This window comes from Rhincodon typus, chromosome 27 (genome assembly GCF_021869965.1).
Source record: "Rhincodon typus isolate 14 chromosome 27, sRhiTyp1.1, whole genome shotgun sequence".
Taxonomy (NCBI): Eukaryota; Metazoa; Chordata; class Chondrichthyes; order Orectolobiformes; family Rhincodontidae; genus Rhincodon; species Rhincodon typus.
This window is the reverse complement of record NC_063358.1, coordinates 14,090,514-14,112,731: the sequence shown is the minus strand read 5'-3', so window position 1 is coordinate 14,112,731 and position 22,218 is coordinate 14,090,514. Positions and strand designations below refer to the sequence as shown.

The 22,218-nt window shown below is 40.5% G+C and overlaps 1 protein-coding gene across 5 annotated transcripts in view; it reads left to right on the top strand.

Annotated features, from left to right (window-relative positions):
* The window catches only part of LOC109920439 (cation channel sperm-associated protein 4), a 71,174-nt gene extending 55,455 nt beyond the window's left edge, over positions 1 to 15,719 (top strand). For 4 of the 5 annotated variants that reach the window (XM_048613011.1, XM_048613015.1, XM_048613013.1 and 1 more), the window contains 4 exons: positions 5,833 to 5,966; positions 6,969 to 7,149; positions 10,713 to 10,924; positions 12,501 to 14,960. In XM_048613011.1, the coding sequence (XP_048468968.1) occupies positions 5,833 to 5,966; positions 6,969 to 7,149; positions 10,713 to 10,924; positions 12,501 to 12,834 (861 nt within the window). In that variant the 3' untranslated portion in view covers positions 12,835 to 14,960. Of the gene's footprint in view, positions 1 to 5,832; positions 5,967 to 6,968; positions 7,150 to 10,712; positions 10,925 to 12,500 lie in introns of all 5 variants that reach the window. The other variant, XM_048613012.1, reaches the window with a different exon arrangement.
* The last annotated feature ends 6,499 nt before the right edge of the window (positions 15,720 to 22,218 follow it).

Here is a 22,218-nt window from a genome sequence, read left to right as displayed (position 1 = left end):
GGCCATGACAGAAAATGGGTTAATGTGATGTCTGTATTTTTTTTAAAATCTGACAAAACAGATGCAGGCACCTGCAGACCCATTCATTTTTGCTGGCAAGCCAGCATTTGTTGCCCATCCCCAGTTGCCCTTGAACTGGGTGGCTTGCCAGGCAGTTTTAGAGGGCAGTTAAGAGTCAACCACATGGCTGAGAGTCTGATAGACCAGACATCTACACCAGACTAGTTAAGAATTGCAGATTTCCTTCCCTAAAGGACATTAGCAAACCAAAAGGGACTTTATAACCATCAATGATAGTGATAGTTTCATGCTCACTTTTGCTAAAACTAGCTTTTTCTTACAGATTTATTGATTAAGTTCAAATTCCACCAGCTGCTGTAGTGCGATTTGTACCCTTGTCACCACTCCATTAGTCTGAACAACTGGATTGCTAGACCAGTGACAGAATCATTATGCCACCTCTATGCTTCCATTCTGCATGAAGTAATGGAATAAACTATCAACAGTAAAATTCATCTATATAAGCACATCCTAGTTATCAGTAACTGTCGTGGGTTTAGCATTGGAACTCCTGATTAACTAATTTTCTTGACTTGTTTTTAAGCAAGTAATAATGCGTGAATTTCAGCTTCCAAAAGGCTTTTAATTTGAAAGGCTGCAAATTTCAAAGCAGTGGAGATTCATGGTAATGCATTGAAATTGATAAATTTATTAGAGTGTTATGAGGAAATACCTAGGTGCTGTGACCAACACAATTGCAAAAATGACCAAACTAAGAGGGAAGTGAAATCAAAAGATGAAATTCAGGCATTACAGAAAATGAGATAAGGTCTGCATAAGAAGGAAAAGAGTAGCTTTTAACCGGTACAAAGGGAGCAAATCAACAGAGGCTCTAGTGGAGTATAAAAAAATACAGCCAGTATCTTAAGCAATTGGGAGAACAAAGAGGGGATATGAAAAACAGCACCTCATATTTCGCTTGGGAACCTTGCAGCCCAATGGTCTCAATGTGGACTTAACAAGCTTCAAAATCTCCCCACCCCGACCTCATCCCAAAACCAGCTCAGCTCGTCCCCGCCTCCTTGACCTGTCCGTCTTTTCTCCCACCTATCCGCTCCTCTCACCTCAACCCCCACCCCCACCTCCTACCTACCAGCCTCCTCCCTGCCTTAGACCTGTCCATCTTCCTTTGACTGACCAACCCCCATCCTAACTCCCCACCTACACTCTCACCTTTACTGGCTCCATCCCCACCTCCTTGACCTGTCTGTCCCCTCTCCACCTATCTGTTCCTTTATCCACCTTCCATCCACCTCCCCCTCTCTCTCTATTTATTTCAGAATCCCCTTCCCCTCCCCCATTTCTGAAGAAGGGTCCAGACCTGAAACGTCAACTTTCTGCTTCTCTGATGCTGCTTGGCCTGCTGCATTCATCCAGCTCTACACCTTGTTAACCCTATATGAAAAACATTGCTGGATAAGATTAAGGAGAATCCCAAGATATTCTATAGGTATATCAAGGGGAAGAGGATAACCAGGGACAGAGTTGTGCCCATTAGGGACAAAGTGGCAATCTGTGTGTGGAGTTGGAGGACATTGGTAGGGTGTTAATCAAGTACTTCACGTTGTCTTCATTTTGGAGAAAGAGGATGTCGGTACAGAATTCAGGAAGAGGGATTCTGAGGTTCTTGCGCAGTTTGACATGGGAATGAGGAGGTAATGAAGGTTTTAGTGTGCTTAAATGTGGTCACTTACCCAGGTCTAGGTGAGTTATATACCAAGCTGCCATGGAACACAATGAAGGAAGTTACAGGGGCTGTGACCTAAATTTTAAAACGCTGGCCACAGGAGAGATTCCAGAAGACTGGAGTACAACTAATCTGGTTCCACTTTTCAAGAAGGGTGGTAGAGATAAATTAGGAATTACAGACCAATTTGACGGCACGGTGGTTCAGTGGTTAGCACTGCTGCCCCACGGTGCCAGGGACCTGGGTTCAATTCCAACCTCGGCCAATTGTCTGTGTGGAGTTTGCATGTTCTCCCCGTGTCTGTATGGGTTTCCTCAGGGTACTCCGGTTTCCTCCCACAGTCCAAAGATGTGCAGGCTAGGTGGATTGGCCATGCTAAATTGCCCATAATGTAAATTAGGTGGGTTATAACGGGATGGGTCTGGGTGGGCTGCTCTGAGGGTCGGTGTGGACTTGTTGGGCTGAAGGGAGTGTTTCCACACTGTAGGGATTCTATGATGAAGTCTCACGTCAGTTCAGTATTGAGAACTACTGGAGAAAATTCTGAAGGAGGGAATTCATCTCCATTTGGAGTGGCTAGGTTCAATCAGAGATAGCATGGCTTTGTTACAGGGAGGTCATGCTTAACTAATTTGATTAAATTTTTTGAGGTAACTAGGTGTTTAGATGAGGGTAGTGCAGTTGATGTAGTTTATATGGATTTCAGCAAAGCCTTTGACAGTGTCCCACATGGGAGGCTAATAAAGAGGGTAAAAACATATAGTATCGATGGTAGGTTGGATCTAAATTAGCTTAGTGGTAGGAGACAGAGGGTTTTGGTAAAAGGCTGTTCATGAGACTGTAGGTTGGTGTCCAAAGGGGTACCACAGGAATCAGTGCTCGCCCCTTATTGTTTGTGTTATGTATAAATTATATAAAAGTAAACATGGAGGAAATGATGGTAAGTATGCTGGCAGATGACACAAAGATTGGCCAGGTCGTTGACAGTGAGGAAGAAGGTTTATAGGAGGATATATATGGGTTGGTCAGATGACCAGATCAGTGACACAGAGAATTTTAACCCTGGTGATAGGTATGAGGTGATACACTTCGGAAACAGTAACAAGATAAGGTAGTATTCAATGACTAGCAGGATATTAGGGAGCTCAGAGGAACAGGGATCTTGGAGGGCTTGTCCACAACCTCTCCTGCTGCCATCAGGAACTTAATAGGGCCATTAAGAAGGCATATAGGACACTTGCCTATATAAGTCGAGGTATAGATTATAAGAGCAGGGAGGTTATGTGAGAGTTGTACAAGACAGTAGTTAGGCCATAGCTGGAGCACTGTGCAGTTCTGGTAACCATATTATGATGTGATTGGACTGGAAGGGGTGCAGAAGAGTGTTGATGTTGCCTCAGATAGAGCAGTTTAGCTATAAGGAAAGGGTACATAAGCTTGCGTCCTTTTCTTTGGAGCAGAGAAGGCTAAGAAGGGAACCTGATTGAGGGGCATGGACAGGCTGGATAAAGAGCACTCATTCCCATAGTTGAACGGTCAATAACAAGGGGGCATAATTAAGGTGAAAGACAGAAGTTTAGAGGGGATTTGAGAAAATGTTTTCACCCAAAGTGTTGTCAGAATTTGGGATGACTGCCTAGGAAGGTAGTTGAGGTGGGAAATCTCAAACTTTAAAAAGTATTTGCGTGAGCACTTGAAATGTCATAACATTCAAGGCTATGGGCCAAGTGTTGGGAAGTGAGACTAGTGTAGATTTAAAGTGTTTTTGTAGATGCAGACTTGATGGACCAAAAGGCCTCATCTGTACTTTGATTCTTTGAATACGGCATGTTAAATTGCAGAACAATAGTAGATGCAACCTAATACAGACAAATTTAAGTGCTTCACTTGGGTCAGAAACCTAGGTGACACCTAAGTAGCTCCATGTTGAAATAGCAGATGATGAATTCAGGAGATCAAGACTCCTTAATAGATTCAATGCAAAAAAAAATGACCAATGAAGAACTATTATTAAGTGTCTGTAGGATTTGGAACAACATGGTCAAAGCAGTAGAATCTCAGATGGAAAACTTGATCAAACTGTAGAGCGCACTAGGCCTGCACTTTGAAAGACCCACAGAGAGACTCTGGTATTGAAGGCAGTACAGAAGAGTTGCACTACTGATCATCCAGTCATGTTATATGGAAAGACTGAAGAGCCTGAGGCTTCTCATCCAAGAAAAGAGGCATCTGAGAAATTTTCCAATATAGATATACGATTATAAAGGATATAGAAAATTTTAACTACCAGTATTACTTCAGACTAAATCAGCAAGAATTCAGCTATGAGAAAATACTTCGAGGTCAGATATCAACAAATTACTTTACATACAAAGTGATCGCCCTGTGGAATCTATGTCCTAGAAGCCTATTGGAGCCAAATCATTGGGATCATTTAAGGGACAAGTAGTTTCTACAAGGGTGAAGGGAAGTTGGATTTTTGAATGAATTATGATGGATTGAATGGCCTTCCTTATCTAAATATATAACAGTTCTACTTTGCAATACAACTGTATTTATAACACAGAAGAGGTGGCCGTTACTAACCCATATTGCAAGACTTCTGCATGTCCTCATGGTGACTCTAGGTGAAGCTAGACCTCACCACAGGTAAGAGCAGAACAAACCATGCTTTTGTTTAAAGAACCAGAGTTGAATTCTCAAATACAAAAGAGGTTTGTAATGGCAGAGAAACGAAAGGAATGGCAGCTTAACTTGTTGGCTTTTTCATAGTATCTGGGTTATCCCCATTTTAAATGTTGCCTGGATTGAGCGTGTTTTCTCGAACGTGTTAACATTTTCCAAGTTAGACAGCAATGTTATTAAGCACCATATCAACAGCAGTATCCATTGCTGAAATTCAATATGTTGTATTATATGGTCGAATAGCAGATTTTTTTTTTTTGTCCCAACTTTATTGATACTATTATGGTCAATCATCTTCTGAACTTTTGATCTTAGTTTGTCCCGCACATTCTTCCCTCTCCCTGAATCCCTACAGTGATGAAATTGTTACTTGGTGTACTTCCCTTGCTATAAACACCCTCCTTCTCAAAACATCGGAGCTCCTCAACTCCCTAAGTCTTCCTTCTTCCTGCAATCTTCAGGCTTTTAAAAGATATTATTAAGCCAAATTTAGTGCCTTTTGCCAAGGTAAGTTTGGTTTGGACATTTAGTTGGTTGGGTGAGGACCATGCACCTTCCTGACCTGTGGCCAACTGAGGCCCTTCAGTGGCCATTAATTGCTCACTTAAGGGCTTCATCACACCATTCGTGATGTGAAAAATGCAACTGGCAGTGAACTCAACATGCAGGGAGTATTACAAGCAGACTGGTGTGGGATTTTATTTTTTGTGGAGCCCTTCAGGAAGAGGAAGGGGAAGTGAGGGTATGAGAGGCTGTCTCTCGTTCAGTGTCACAATGCCTGATCGATGGAGCCAGTATCAGAAAGGAGGAAGTCCACTGAGAGCCAACTCCTGCCCTTGCTGCTGATCCCTCTCTTCCCACAATCTCAATCCCTTTTCTGCCATCGTCCACCTGTGGCCTGGAAACCGTGATGATCCTGTGCCTTTGGTGGGTGTCACACTCATCTCTAGTGATGTTGCTGTTCAGTACAGCTGCAGCCTCTGCTTGGCCAGCAGTTCCGTGTGGGCAGAACCTCTGCCCCCAGTATCTCTAATCCCAGGAAAGGTAATTCAAGGGGCCTTCCTCACAAAGGGCTTTGTAGAGATGTCACCAGCTCTCCAGTCAGCAGGTGCCATTCCCTTCACTTTCATTAAAGACCACCTTGGTTTCATCATAGCCTAAAAAGTTTTTCTAGACTTCAGTTATCTTAACAACACCTGTTTTACATCCCTGTCAAAGTTGAAAGTTCCACTTAAAGTGTTTGTACAATAACATATTCTAATGTAAGCCTCAAGCTATATCCACTTAATTTCACTGAACTCTTTACAACTGCTCAACACTGTGGCTATTAGTTAACTTGCTTTATCAATCTCTATATCTTTCCATTCAAGCTGCAGAAAATGAGATCTTTCCTTTTGCAGGTATTCGCTGTGTTTGGGGTGATCATATTTAGCACTGAAGTTCCAGAATCATTTGGGAGTTTGGAGAGAGCTATGTACTCGCTGTTTATCTGCATCACACAAGATGGATGGGTGCAAATTTATGAAGAATTTGTGTAAGTCTCTTTTTCTCCAGGCACGTTCCCAGGCTTCTGCTTGTATTTTTTTAAAACTTTGGGCAGAGGATTAATTGTAAAAACAGTTTTAGAAGAACAAGGAAAGCAGTTGCATAACAATATTTCATGTCCACATTCTCCTCCATTTTGACTTGCAGATGTATTGCAATGTGAGAATCTGGCATGGATGACAATTCAAAAGTTGCCAGCCTTTCATTATAGGCTGCAGCCCAAGGAGACTGTTAGCATTACCTCATTACTGTTCCACCAAAGGAGGATTTATACCTTATGCCACTTCCCTTGCTTTTCTCTGAGCTGTGCCAGTTCTAACCAGCCTAAGCCAGTGGCTGGAGCTCGGGTAACTTCAGTTTACAAGTTGCTGTTTTTATGTGTGAGCAGGCCCTGGGCATCCACACGTCATCAGAAGTCCTTCTGGTGAAGTATAGGTATTTTTAATCAGCCTGTTCAGGGATGTTATCACACTACCACTGTGCCACAAGAGCCCCTTGAAATGAGTTCAAACTGGTTCATTCTTTTCAAAGTCCATGGAATACTTTATTCAATTTTCTTTATCGTTGTCTTTCAACTATCTATCATTATTGCGCATTTATCCTGTACAAATGGTTTACGGTTTCTATGTATGATGCTCACATCTACACCTTTTTAACAGGCAGTGTGCTGTGCAAAAGTAGAAATCAGTCCTGCCTTTATAGAATTAACAAATTAGTTTGCTTTTCTGGTGGTGGAGTCTAGAATACATGACAAGTGGAAATTATTTCATTCCCAAGGCCAACTGTGGTCAGAATCTTCTCATTCTGCTACATAGACCAAGGACTGACCTGGACCTTCTAGTAGTTTCTAAAGACTATAAGATAAATGTGTTACAGATGTTGGAACATATTGTACTTAAATGTCCTGCTTATTTGGGACAACTCCCCACTAAACACTGCCACTGAGGAAAAAATTGTCACATTGATGTTTATAAAACTATCTTCTTTCCAGGCAAAAGGATGGAGCAATAATGTACTGGGGTGCACTGTACCTCTTCATCTTCATCATAGGAGCATCTTTTATCTGTGCAAACATTATGGTTGCCGCAGTGACTTCAAACCTGGAGCAAGCAATGTTAGAGCAAAAGGAAAAGAGGCATACACTGACTGATGATTCAACTCTATTGGCTGAGGTATGATGCACGCCAAGAAGGAATGATATCTACTGGTGCAGCACTAACATAGAATGCTTCTTTAGAGCTATAGTTCCTAGTGCAGGCTTCTGGGATCAAAATCTGTGTACACGTCCTGTGTCAAATATGATTAGCCATCTACCTTTATTTTCAAATGGACATATTTCTGAGTGCTAGGTACAAGCTTTTTTTCAAAATGGCAATATGGATTGCAGGTGTGGAAAATAGAAAAAATATCCAACTGCCCCATACAGGACACAGAAATTCTGATCAGGATTGAAAACTCCATTTCCAACCCTGATTGGGGGAAAAAAAAATCTCTCATATAGATTACTTGTGGATGTGTTAAGTCAGTAGCTTAAGCATATTGTTGCAAGAAAATTTATAGACTTCACCTTGCAAGTTTATTACTGCAATTGAATTTATTCCATTCCTCGTCACTGGTTTGCTTCACCTTGATTAGCTTGCATTGTTATATTATCGTCTAATGCTAGAGGACAGTGGGACAGTATTACTGATGAATTTTATCCTGCTCCTGTCATTGGGAGGGAAGAAGTTGTTAAATGAGGCAGTGCCTCCTGGTTAGGAGAAAGGTTGAGTCAATGGTGATCACAACCAAAGTAAAGTTGCCATTGTCCTGGTGAACAACGGGGCTGCTGTTTCATTAGAGAGAGATGACTGGTGGTGATTTAACTTGAGGGAGACCACACCTCGGGCAAGGGGGTTAGTTGAGAAGGAGAGTCCTTCATGGTAACCTCAGCTAGTGTAGGAATTGAACTCTGAACTCTGTGTTGGCATTGCTCTGCATTGCAAACAGTCTATCCAGCCGACTGACCCCTGAAAATCATAACCACCCTGAACTGTAACATGCAGCATCTGCACAGGTCAAACAGCAGCATCTATAGATATATGAACAGCTATATGACTTCTCTAAACAAACTGTCCCTAGGACAACGTACGTTTTACTAAAAAATGAACTAATCGGAACTCCAATCAGCCAGAAAGGATCATGGTGTTTGGTATGTTATGTGACTACTTCAGACACGCACTTATTTGAATGGTAACAGTCTTGGTGCCAAATCAAAAATTTGTGCTGTTTGATGTCAAAGGAATCTTTTAAAGTATGTACACTTTTATCAAGGTTTTGAGATGATCACTTCAAATTAATCACTAAAATTTGTTTCTTATTGTTGAAAGAGAAGCTGCATTTGTATGTTTGGATAGAATGTAACAGTAGTTTTAGTTGCTCTGTTTGCCTACAGTAGTAGGTGACTGATCACAATGAGGCAGCTAAGGGCTCTGAGTAGTGAGGTGTTGGTTTCTGCAGATTATTAATAGATGTTGCCAGTGATCTTTGACAATTTCTCAGCTCAGGATGTTGCCTCTGTTCACAGGAACTTGTTTACAGAAACAGAGATGATTGCTAAACCACCAATAACTTTGAATTTTCTGTTCACAGATATTTCAGCCAGTCTCATGCTTTTATCTTTTGACTGTTGATTGACAGTTGGACACTCAATCAGAGAAATATGCAGCCTTTGACCAATTTAAAGTTATCTTCTTGAGCTAACCACCTTGTCAGTGTTCTGGGCTGTTAACATTGGTTCGGACTTAGTGTCATTAAGGTTAATGAAACTTGCTTCTTTTACTATTTTGCAGTCAGGAATTGAGTTTCAGGTTGTAATTTTAATTAAATAGCAGTTATTCTGCTCTTTGACTTGTCTTTATTCAAAAATGATGGTCAGAACCATGTTGTCGGAGAGCAATTTATCTTCCAAAGTCTAAGAAGATATCATACAACTGACAAAGATCCTAATGAGCAAATTACATTCCCACTCCTGAGCACTGCAGTGTTACTAGATATTGCATCGACACAGGCACATTGCATTCCATAGGGAGCAATCAGTCACTTATTGAACAGTTATTTGCGCTAAGCATAAAGAAAACTAAAATGGTTTGAAATGGTAACTCAGTTATTCTTCAGAAAAAAGATCAATTTCCGTTTCCAGTTACCAACAGCAGCTTTTATTATAAAGTAATCACTAACATCATGCATTATTGAATAAGATGCACACTTCTGAATTTAGCATTCAAATCCACCTTAGTGACAACGTATTTCAGGGGATGTGATGGCCTAGTGGTATTATCGCTGGACTGTTAATCCAGATATCCAAGTAATGTTCTGGGTTTGAATCCCGCCATGGCAGATGGTGGAATTTGAATTCAGTAAAAATCTGGAATTAAGAGTCTTGTGATGACAATGAATCCATTATCAATTGTTGGGAAAATGGCATCTGGTTCGCTAATGTCCTTCAGGGGAAGAAGTTGCCATCCTTATCTGGCCTGGCCTACATGTGACTCCAGACCCACAGCAATGTGGTTTACTCTTAACTGCCATTTGGGCAATTAAGGATGGACTGTAAGTGCTGGCCTCGCCAGTGATGCCCTCATCCCATGAATGAATTTTTAAAAAAACTGGAATATACTCAAGCCCCAATATTCCTGGGGTCATCACAAAAGTTAAAGATTTAACCAAGTTACTCAGTTCCCAGTTTTCCTGTCTGATAAACTCGGGTTAACAGAAAATACTGACCAAGATTCTGTACTTTACAAGAAACTTCTGCTTTTTACAAAGAAATCTTTCTAATGACAGGCAAACAAACCTCTGAATTATCCACCTATAACTCTACTAGCTGGACCTGTAATCCCCTTCTTAGACCCCTGTGTATACAGACAAAAAACATGGATGTTATAGATGGCAAGAAAAATACAGGTAAAATGCAGCTCAGTAGCACCAGTCCACAGGATTCGATGAGACATCCTTCTGTTTTCTCCAGAAGTTATTCTGCTCTTCAAGTTTCTTATTCTTTCCAAGTTCTTTCAGTTCTTTACTGCAGACACAGGCCAATTTGTGCACTCGTTCAGTCTTTCAGTCACTGGTAAGAAGCAACAGCTTACAGCCAGTGGTTGGAGTGAATAGCTAGCTATCTTCCAGGTCTTGGTTACTTCACTGCAGAAAGAAGGTAGAATGGAGGCTTCTACCTCTCTTGTTCACTCGCTGTCTGTTCACCTGTCCAGGAACGAATCAGAAAGAATGTTGTTGTTGTCATGCAGACTACTCCTGGCCTTCACGATTGTTCCTGATTACATAAATCAATCAATACTGTCTCTGGGAGAAGCACATACCTGTGGTACTGTAGTGCCTTGAACATCCTCCCCTGCTGCTTAAACAAAGCAATACTGTAAACACAGCTCTCAATGAGTTCCAGTAAGCTGTTTTTAAAAGTGCAGCAACTCCTTCAACAGCCCTTGCTTTAAAGTAGTCCTTTTCCCATTCTTGATCCAAGATAGAGAAAAATAAAAAGGGGTTATAAATTTCATGGTAAATGACCAGTCATATAGACTGATGTGAGTGATAGTGTATTGTTGATATGAATTGACATGCTTAAACCAATTATTAACCAATGTTTTCATTTTTTTTGTATTGTATGTTGTTTTAATTTTAGATTTATCCTAGAGGTAATCATCCCTTTAACACTATGTTGTGAAATTCTTTATTTCAGTTGAAAGATGAGGGTGAATCAGGGCCTAAGATGCCCTTGATCCATGTGCAAGACTGTATCAGGCAGATTACCATGGCTCACAAACAGCAACCAATGAAGTACAGCTCTCTGGAGAATCTTAATCTTACAACATACGAGGAATTCTGTCTAGTGCTTGAAGCTATCCAGAGGAACATCCATTACTATAAGCAGATTCGCCTTGAGCTCAATAGGTGGATACTACTTCTGCAGTTTATAACATTCAGTGCAGGCAGCTATCACTACTTTATCCTGTACAACTTAGACTTTCAGTTCGACCAACGACAATGAAAGTTAGGCTGGACCTTCACTCTCAGGCAGGTGGTGCTAGTCAGGAGAAGCTCCCTAAGATGCATTCTTCATTCTGGGGAGTTTGTGTCTAGAATAGTGTCAGGCCTGCTGTTGAGTGCTGAAGGGTCTGTTTAAAAGGCACACCATGGTTTTCTCGGACGTTGACCATTTTCCATTAGGTTTTAACCCACCCCACCCACTTCTAATGCAACCTTCATGACTCCATGCCACCCATTCCCTTTACACAGCCCATGGGCCCTTATAGCCCCACATGAACATAATATAAACTCTGCCAACCCACTCAGTAACCCAAGCCCTTACACTCATCTTTTCAACTCATCCAATGTCCATCATGAACAGAACTCAGGAGGCATGTTGGACTTGGGGATTGAATAAAATAAAGGCCTAAATATCTATTACAGCCTTCACCATGTTTACAAAAAGTTCCCATTCATGAAAGCCTATTCAAATTTTTAAATGTCCTCAAGTTATTATGTCCTTATGAAAAAAACTATTCATTACTGCACATTAGTGACGCCTAATCTCTCAATAACTTTTTGAGCTGTTAATAAAAGTGAATTTATGACTCACAATAGAGATAATTATAGTTAGTGGAAAGCTTCGAGGCATTCATGATAAAACGATAGCCTTTGGGGTAATGTGAACAAACAGTAGCTTAACCAGCAGAACAGAACAGTGTCACAGGCATGCAGTTTCAATTTTCAAAGGTTCTGTGTTTAAATAACTTCACATCATGACCGTCTTACAGACCTTATCAGTCCTTCAAGAAATAATGTCTACTGTTTTTTCAAAAAAAAGTTTCCCACATTATGGATTTAAGCTCTTGCTACCGCATAAAATAAGTTGAACTCAGTGTAAGTTTAAATGGCCCTGCAGAGTTCAAGTTTTCCTCATGTGAGTCACACGACACTCCCTTCCCCAGTCAGCCAGAATTGAATGTCAGAAATCACGGCTCAACTTCCACACCCAGTCCTGCTCACCAGTTCTAAGTGCCCACGGGGTCTCCACAACTTTGAAAATCTGAATCTTCATGTCACCCTGTTCCACCAAATAATATACTCACTCTGACCCACTACAACCTGGGTATTGTCATTTACTACTTGCAGTGTAACTATCATTCTGACCCACTCCTCGCTAAGTTATTGTTATTGTAACTCAAATCATTTGAGTTATGGTCAACATCCCAACTGTCAGTATAAGTTAGGGGTATTCATTCCCCCAACCTACAGTGTAAATTACTATCACACAACCTTCCCCCCATCTCCAGTGCGAGTTACTAATGGTCTGACCTACCACAGCTGTCTCTGTAACCCACTCAGTACCTCCACCCACAGTGTAAGTTATATTCACTTACACTGACCTTATGTATTCCTACAGTGTGAATTATGGTCACTGTCCTGATCCACAGCATGAGTTACTTCTGGTGCATTTAATGATTATTTTGGTTTTCCTACTCAGCATTGTGAAAGAGCTAAGAGATCTCTTATTTAACCGTGAGCAACAGAAGCAGATTATGCATCATGAGAAAAGGATATTGGATATGACTGAAGCTCTACTCACCAATGATATGCCAACATTCAAAAAGAAAGAAATGCTCAGCAATATGATAATGGAAAAGGTGAAAATCTTAGCATCTCACAGTGCTCATTGTTTGTCTGTAGACCCAACAGAATTCTTCAGTCATGCACTTGGTTCACCTTGCTGCCAGCTGTTGTTTTATTGTTTGTATTTTCTTATTTGCAACAAATCTAGGCAAAACTGGGACAAGCACCCAATTGGTTGTCATTTCTAATATATATTTTATATTACAGAGACTCAGCTAGACCATCAGTTTATATAATGTGGCTACTAAGGCAGTTCAAAGTAATCTGTGGTGAATGACTCACCTCCTGACTCCCTAAAGCCTTTTTATCACCTATAAGGCACAAGACAGGACTGTGATTTAAATACTGTCCACATGGCTGATAGGGTTCAACAACAACAGCACGTGAGGTGTTTGGCAGTATCCAAAACAAAGCAGCCACTTGATCTTTTTATGATCTTGCCACTTCACACTTAAACTGTATTGGGGTGTTTGGTTTGATTAGCGTCTCATCCATTAATTTAACCTTCTCGTACCTGCCCACCTTGCCTTAAGTGTAGATATTTTTAATCAACTTGTTCATGTTATCACATGACGGAGACAGGTGGGACTTGAACCTGGATCTTCTCAACCAGAGGTAGGAAAACTCTACTGTTGTGCCACAATTATTCTTTCATGAGATGTGGGTATCACTAGACAGGCTGGCATTTAATTGTTCTTTAATTGAGTGGCCACTAAATAGTCAACCACATTGTTTGGCTTCAGCATATACTACTCACAGGCTGCACTACTGCCACTGAATAAGTATTTTTCATTAGAACCTCCCAGACTCATAACCTTAGTCACCTAGAAAAATAAAAGCAGCAGATGCATCATGGAATACTATCACATCCACATCAGACATCTAATTTAGATTTTTATCACCATTACAAAATTGTTGCTGGACCAAATCCTACCATCCGCATTGTCAGAGCACTTTACCACATGGACCATAGTGCTTCAAGAAGGCACATCACCACCTATTCAGTGCAACTAGGAAACAGTAATAAATGCCAGTCATGCCAGCAATGTCCACATCCTGAAAGTTAATTTTTAAAATAAGTTAAACCCTGAATTGACGTGTTTGGGAAAAGAACTCTTAGATATTCACCAGAACTTTGGCACAGAATCCGCTGAAGCATAGGGACTCAGTGCCCTGTCCATTAAGTTTGCTTTTTCCAGGGTTAAAATGAAAATCTAACAGAACCTTCTAGAAATTTGGGACTGTCGTCTTTTGTTGAGATTCTAAATCAAGACAGGTTAGGAAATATTAAAGATTCCTGAGTCTATTTGAAGAAGAGCAGGGGGTTTACTGATCTCCTGGCCAATATTCTCCCCTCAGCCAATACCACCAAAAAAACTATTAAGTGGCTGTTTTCACTTTGTTGTTTGATAGATCCCATTATCCACAAAGGCTCTGCCCTGGTAACCCACATGATAGCTATGTGCTTGAAAGTGATGCTTAGCATAACACAATAAATGATGAGTTATTCCCAAAAGTACAAGCATCTGCCATCAACATGATAGTACTCTGTGTTGCTGTCCATGTCGTATGTTTGAGGCACATGTGTCCAATGCATACAGGTCCTGATCTCCAGTCCTTTCCTTCAGATGAGAAGCTGTGTCAGTTCATAAGACCAAAAGACATAGGAGCAGAAAATAGGCCATTCGGCCCATCGAGTCTGCTCCGCCATTCAATCGTGGTTGATAAGTTCCTCTGAATTAACCAGTCAAATTCCACTTCTGAATGTTGTCCTGGGACAGAAAGTTATGCAGTAGCAGACAACTTCAGCCCATTCTTGGTGTATTTCTCAGATTCAGAATACACTAAACAAATAATGCATTTATCTAGAACTTTTCATATCTCAGGACATCTCAAAGTGCTTTACAGGAATGTAATCATTCTTTGGAATTGTAATTACTGTTATATGTGAATACATAGTTTCCAATATGTGAATATATAGTCTCCAATTCATGTACATGATCCCATAACTGTTAATGTCCAGCCTGGCATTTTTGGTCTTTGCAGTGGATTTTGAACCCAAGACCTCCAATTAAGAAGTAAAAGTGCTACCACCCTACCAATGCTGACATCTTAATGTACATGAGAGCAATGGGACAGAAACGGGAAATAATCTTAATGGTTAGCTGCTTCTGTATGTTACTTTATCTTTGTTTTAACATCAGGTACGACGGGTAAACAACAGCAATACAGTCAGCAGTGTATACTCAAGAGGGTCAGAAATTCCACAGACTTCATCGCACTTCATAAGACATGTGCCTGATAACTAGTTACTAGGCATCAAGCTCAGTGCACCATTTGTTGCACAAACACATTGAAGCCTCTGGTAAACTTGACACTGCAGTGTTGAGGAACAGTTCAGTGTCATTATGAAGGTATCGTTTCCAGGACAGAAATGAATGTGGTCAGAATAGATTGGAAGCATTCATTTGGCTGAAATGCAAAGGCAACTCAAGTCAGGATCTCTTCGTAAGGTGATGGATTGCAGGATGGTTGGAATGACTCAAGTTCTTTCCAAGTCCACAAGAGCAGTGCACAAGCCAATGTTTGGTAATGACATCTGATTCTGATTGTATTGGTCTTTGTCTGCTTCCTCAATCAGTTTCTTAACAGACACAAAAGAAGGGTGCTTCTGCCATCAAGCTGACAAGAATCTACAAGCAGGGACATTGCACTCAGTAGAAATGGATACTTGGGGAAGATGTAATACACATTCCTACTGGTGCCAGCATCCTGATAACAGAATCTCTGTCATGCTTATACCCCACCCATACAGCTGCAGATCAGCTTATTTTGGCCCAGGTCTTGAGCAACATGCTCTGGTAGGCAGCGAGCTGTAAAATTGCACACAAGCTGTGCAGTACGAGATGAAAGTTTCTATTCTGTACTGCACTAAGAGTGCATAATTATGCTTCATTGTAAATCAGATAGATGTGAAAATTAAAAACAGCAATATGTAGTGTTTTCAGTTGAATAATAATAATGTCTTTTTATTCTATTTATGATATGTAATGAGTAAACATTTTATTAAATACTTGCAGCGTTCATTGTTTTAATGTAATCCTCCTACCAAAAGTGAACTTCATGCTGGTGTTCATTTTCTTGCTCTTCAGCGCGAAATCAAAGGGAGTAAGGTAGTTTTCACATTTCTTAATGGCATATTGAAACAAATGCAACAAAATTATTTTGTTGAATAATGGTCTCCACTCCCTGAAGCTTTTAGCCACTTGTGATTGAAAGCGGGAGCTCACTGTTTTGGAGCTTCAAGCACAGTCCCACATTCATTTAATGTTAGATCAGTAGATTAGATTCAAACTTGTCTTGTTCTCCACAGATTTTTATCTCAATACTGTCCAGTACTGACTCATTGGGTAGAACATTGAAAGTAGTTTGCTTTCAGGAGTTAAGGCTACTTATGCATCCACGTCATGAATGCAGTACCATGCGATCATGCAGAAGATGGTCTCCTAATTGCTGTCTTCAGCATCCACCGTCCTAATTACATAGGCATATTGGTTCCTGCAGGCCTAATGAAAGGTAACCATAGTTGCTGAAAGTTGGCAGCAACATCAGGAGAGCTGGGCATTTCTCAGAGCAATGTAATATTGCAAAAATGAAGTCCAAAAGCAGTTGGGCGGAATGTGGAGGAAACCACTTAGGCTTTGTCGGTGGCAGGCATTTCCTTAATTCTCATGGCTGTATTATTGAGGAATGAAGCCTCTGGCCCTCCTCCCCTCCCCAAATCTGCCCCGTTTGAGGATATGCTCATTGGGAAGATCGGCCTTGCAGAAAGTAGAAATTTTTTTAAAAATCTCCTTATTCAGATGCATTAGTTAATTCTGTACTCCTGCACTGATTTGCGGACAGTTTTCCTTCCTTATGCTGTATTTATGGCTTAAGGTGCAGCTCTGCTTGTGTTTCATTTGTGGATGTTCCTATATGCAATATAGGAACTGCAAATACCCATGAATGAAATGGACACTTAAATTTTGGTCCACAATGACTAGATCAGATCTACTGTTCTCGGGGTCACTGGATGCTGTGGGTTTGGCAGCTGAATCATCCAACTGAAAAATCCTTGAACTAAATAGGAAGTGGAGAGAGGAAAACTGTTAATGGACTGAATTCTAACCGGGGACATTTGGGTATAAAAGTCGGAGGGAGAGTGTCTCTCCCTTTAACTAGATTGCTGTGCAGTAATTTTACAACCATGGAGCATTAATTTGTTTCAGGTGGTATTTACACTCCTATTAGGGAGAGAGTCCCACTTCAAAAAGCTGTTGACCAACCAAATCTGATCGTTCATCCCAGAAGTGCCACTCAGAGCAGTGTTCATTGCTGGAACTGCAGGTTGTCATTGAAGCCTATAGAATACAGACAAATATTAGGCTAGGGTCCCACCGAAGCCGGGAGGCTGGCAGGCTTTGTTGAAGGGTTTGTGTGCACTGGGCTTGGCAGGGCAGGTGGAAGGAGATGAACTTGGGAGCTTCCAGAAGAGGGCCTCCAGTGGGATAAGTAACAAAAAGACTAGAGACTTGGTGCCTGTCTTGCTGTGACAGGTCAAATCCCAGTGGGATGATGACTCTTCATTAGCAACATAAGGATCTTAGATGGCCCATGGGCAAACAGGCCACTGGATGCCCTTCCTGCTGTGGATATTTTACCCACAGGCTAAGTAAATGATAGCCCAGTGTTGTTGTCAAGACGCTATTTGATGCCATACCCTGCACCCAACCAACTGCCAACTCACCCATGATGGCTTTGAGCCAACATTTCAGGTCAATGAGAATACATAAGGAAGAAGACCACAGTATCAAAACTGCAGTACCTATTTGGGTGTGGTTCTGGAACATAAAACATTCCCGTAACTGAGTATTGGATATGAAAATATGGCTGACGTCACAGGTACACAAATCGCACCCCATGCCAAAGTGCAATGTTCTGCTGGCAAATTTCACTGCAAAATGGTCAGAACATCACATCAAGATGGAAAGGCAAGATTCTGTGTAAGAAATGGAACAGAGAAAGAGCTTTAAAGTTTGACTAACCTCTTGCTGTATCTGCAATGGAAGCATTTTTGATGGAATACTGTAGAGGACAACGTGCTGGCAAGCAGACGAGTCATAAGAATTGAGTGAACAACAGCCTAGGAGCAAAGACTCCTGAAATGTCTTTCCAGTTTTTTCCCCATTGTCTATAACCTATTTTACCCTGTCTGTTGTCTGTTTGTGTGCATGTAAGGGAATGTTTACAAGAGGATTAGAGTTTTAATTAACATGCTGACAGTTTATAACTGTATAGCTAGAGTCTAAGAAGTTGTAATAAATAGTGATTCTTGTTCAGTACAGAAACTTGGTCCAAACAACCTGGGTCTGAAGGGCAGGTAAATTGGGAGCTTAGTGTACTTTACAAAATCTTTGCCTTTTGAGATGACTCCAGAAATAACTGGGCTTGATTTCCAGTACAATATCCAGAGAGTCATAACATGTTTGTTGTGATTCTTCCAACTTTATTCCTGGTGCCCCTAAGTAACTATCCTTGGCCTCCTGATGTTTCTCAGGTACTATTGGCAATGAAATCATGTGAAGCACCTCTGTTTTCAGATGCATGCAAACAATACCCAGCTTTACCTTGCCATCAACTTTTTAAACCCCACTACTGTCTGTCTCTAAATTGTCAAACATTCTGACCAACATTCAGAATTGGACAAGGAGAAAATTATTCCGATATTGAGAAGATTCAATATTAAAATTGAGATTAAAGTTAAAGGGGGTGGGGGGCTTGGGGGGAAGGAACAGACAGCTCACCTGCCCACCCTGGAAGAAAAGTTAGTGAGCCAGCAGTCTGGCAGCTATACGGCATTGCTGAATTAAAGTGAAGGTACTATTTCTACTAAATGGAGGTAGTATTTTGGCATGGATAGAGAACTACCTCATGGGTAGGACACTGAGTGGGGATAAGGAGTTCTTTTTCAGGTTGGTGATCCACGACCAGTGGAGTTCCATGGGGATCAGTGCTGGGACCACAACTGTTTACAATATATATTCATGATTTAGAGGAAGGAAGTGAATGTTTGCAAATGACACGAAAATAGGTGGAAAGGCAGATTGTGAGAGAGATGAAAACAATTTATGAAAACAGTTAAGCTGTTTCAAGGTTTTCAGCCACAGAATCCTATTTTTTTTTATATTCTTCCTTTTCAAATATTTATCCAATAACGTTCAAAATATCTTTAGGTCTTTGTCCCATTAACATTTTGAATGAAAATATTTCCTGTAACTTCATCTCTGTTGTTCTATTGTGTATGTTTTGAGTCCAGAACTGTGGAGTGCAAGGAGAAAGAACTGTTTTAAAAACAGGGAATGCATTATTTCACAGTAAGGAATTTGTTTCCTGTTGTCAACTGTGTTTTTGTTGCTATGGGTTTTTGCAACGTGTAAGTTGATTACAAGTGAAGCTGATTGGTTCTCAGCTAACTGAGCAAGTTGGCACTAGCAATTAATTACAGAGATACGTACAAAGAAAAAGACACAGTAGAGTGTGCTGGTATTCTCCCCATCAGAAGTTGCCTACTCTCTGCAGTAAAAAAAAGCCTCAGTTTAAACCTGAAGAAAACCAATTACCTTTCCTACAGTAGTTGCTATAAGCTGGGACTTTTGAATTGATAAATCAGAAAGATTTTGCAAGTTAATCAATCATTCTCTACTTCTTACAAACCAATAGAAGCCTTCAGGAAAAAATAACTGAACATCAAGGGCCTGGCTAGCCAAAGAAAGGTCATTGTAACTTCAATATCGGAAAGCAAAGACCATTGAACTGACTATCCAGTTTTTTTACCTCAGCTAATAATCTATCTTCACTACTTGTTTGTCTGTGTATGTGTGTGTAAGGGGAATTTATAAGTGGATTAGAGTTTTAGTTAGTAGTGTTAAATGCCAATGGTTTGTATCAGTTTACTTGTAGTTGTATTCCAATTAATTATAATAAATAATAATTCTTGTTTAGTACAGAAACCAAGTGTGTACTTTCTATCAACCTTTGTCTGAAAGTCAGATAAATTGGAGTACAGTGCATACTTAATAAAAACAGTTGGTAAGTTTCTGAATAGGAGGGTTGATTTACAGTGTGTTACTGAAGTGGATTGTAACGTGATAATCCTTAGTCTGTGGCTTTGTTACTGATTCATCAAATGTTCTTTCATTATCTACCCCATCTCAAAATCTCCTGCTAATTTGAATACCTTAATTTCATTTATCTTACCTTTCATTATTTCACTTTATCAGTGTTTTTTCCATTCTATTTATTGCAGCAGAAGTTCTCCCAAACAATAACATGGTAGATTTGCCATGCATTGGCATTAGCCATTGTATCATTAGTTTTGTTTTACTGACATGCTGGAGTATATTGGTCTGTTGAGTTTAGAATGTCAGTAATAGCCTACCCTGTAACTGTAGAAATTTTGATACACGTTTTGGACTGAAGTTCAGCTACATTAAGGGAATAGATATTGATTGAAGCCAATATGAAATTGATCATGCAGTAAGATTTCCTTTCTAATGGTGACATTGTCCAAGGATAAAGATGCCCATCAGCTTGTTGGGCAGGAAGGAAGACATGATGCAGCAGGATGTGCACAACAGGGAGCAGTTCAATTTCTGTTGAGAATGGTAGTCATATTTCTACCTCCAATACTAATGTTTTCCTTTTCCTACAAAGCACAGATCTGGGACTAAGTTCTCCAACATAGAAAATCTTTAAAGGCAGATTAAGTTAATATCTGGAGTAAGTAATAGGACCCTTCCCCAAGAGTGCATTGGAGGGAAAATTGCAATTGCAACTCCCTTCAATGATTAGTGGAATAGGGAGATTCCCCTACCCATCATCTCAACATAGGCAGAAGTCATGAATAATCTTTCTTTTGCAGTGGGCAGATGTGATGAGTGGTATTACAGATTTTTTCCAATTGTTTCCTTTTATAAAATGTTCCACTTTCTCCCTGATCTTCCCCGGGATAAAGATCCATGGACATTGGCTGTTCCTTGTTACCTCATTCAAGTGGCCAAGTAAGAGTTCTGACAATAAACGCCAGCAGGATATTTGATTGTGGACAGTATCATATTTGAGTTTGATCCAACTACCTATCAACATCCATGCTCCCAACAGAGATCAATGAATACCAATTGCGACAGCACCCTGGTTAGAAAGAAATGTAATTACTTTTGTTGAAGTTCATTCTGAGCAGCTCCATAACACAGGACCCTGGGTTTTTTGAGCTGTTCTCAGGAATGCACACCAAAATAAACATAACTGTTTCTGGAAGGCCATCAAATGATGAAGGAAATGCTTTGGTCTGTCTGAAATATGGTGGTATTGCAATGTAATCAAACATCGCAAGCCAGGGCTGTGCTGAGCAAAACAAATAAGAGTTAGGACTACCATAGCAAAGGACAACCCACCCTAACATACAAGTTCATAATGTAGAACACCATACATGCCAGATGATGTTTGACATCAAATGTATATTATAAAGATAACATACACAGTAATCATAAGGATAGTGATTGTCATGTGCTATACTGAAAGACATAGCATTACACAAAATGCAGTAAGATGCAACTGTGATGTAATGCACCTTTGCAAAATTTTGTGAATAAGATATACGTTTTGAGAAAATAAAGAAGAAGGACTCCTGTTGAATGTTTCACTTGTAGCTTCTGACAAAATGAAACCAACTGGTTCAATTCATTTGTTATTTTAACTTGGAAGTTTAGCTGATAAACCCTGTGTTCTCATCTAGTTCAGCGCCTGGTTCATTCACTAGAAAACGTGCAAGTAGGCCTCCTTAGTGTCAATTTCGGTGCATTTCACTCATTGACTGAAGAAAGGCAAGACTCCTTGGGTCACTAGGGTTGCTAAACCTGGTTGCATACATGACTGGAGGTTCAATTCCCCCTTTTACTTGAGAAAGGATGTACTGGCACTGGAGGGGGTGCAAAGGAGGTTCACTAGGTTGATTCCGGAGTTGAGGGAGTTGGCTTATGAGGAGAGACTGAGTAGATTGGGATTATATTCATTGGAATTCAGAAGATTGAGGGGGGATCTTATAGAAACATATAAAATTATGAAGGGAATAGATAAGATAGAAGTAGAGAGGATGTTTCCACTAGCAGGTGAAGCTAGAACAAGAGGGCATAGCCTCAAGATTAGAGGGAGCAGATTTAGGACTGAACTGAGAAGGAATTTCTTCACCCAGAGGGTTGTTAATCTGTGGAATTCCTTGCCCAGTGAAGTAGTTGACGCTACTTCAGTAAACGCTTTTAAAAAAAAAGGTAGATTTTTTTTTGAACAATAAAGGAATTAAGGGATACGGTGAGAACGCGGGTAAGTGGATCTGAGTCCACGAAAGGATCAGCCATGATCTTATTGAATGGCGGAGCAGGCTCGAAGCGCCAGACGGCCTACTCCTGCTCCTAGTTCTTGTGTTCTTGTGTTCTTCACTGTACAGCCCCACCTTCTTCCCATTGGCTACATAC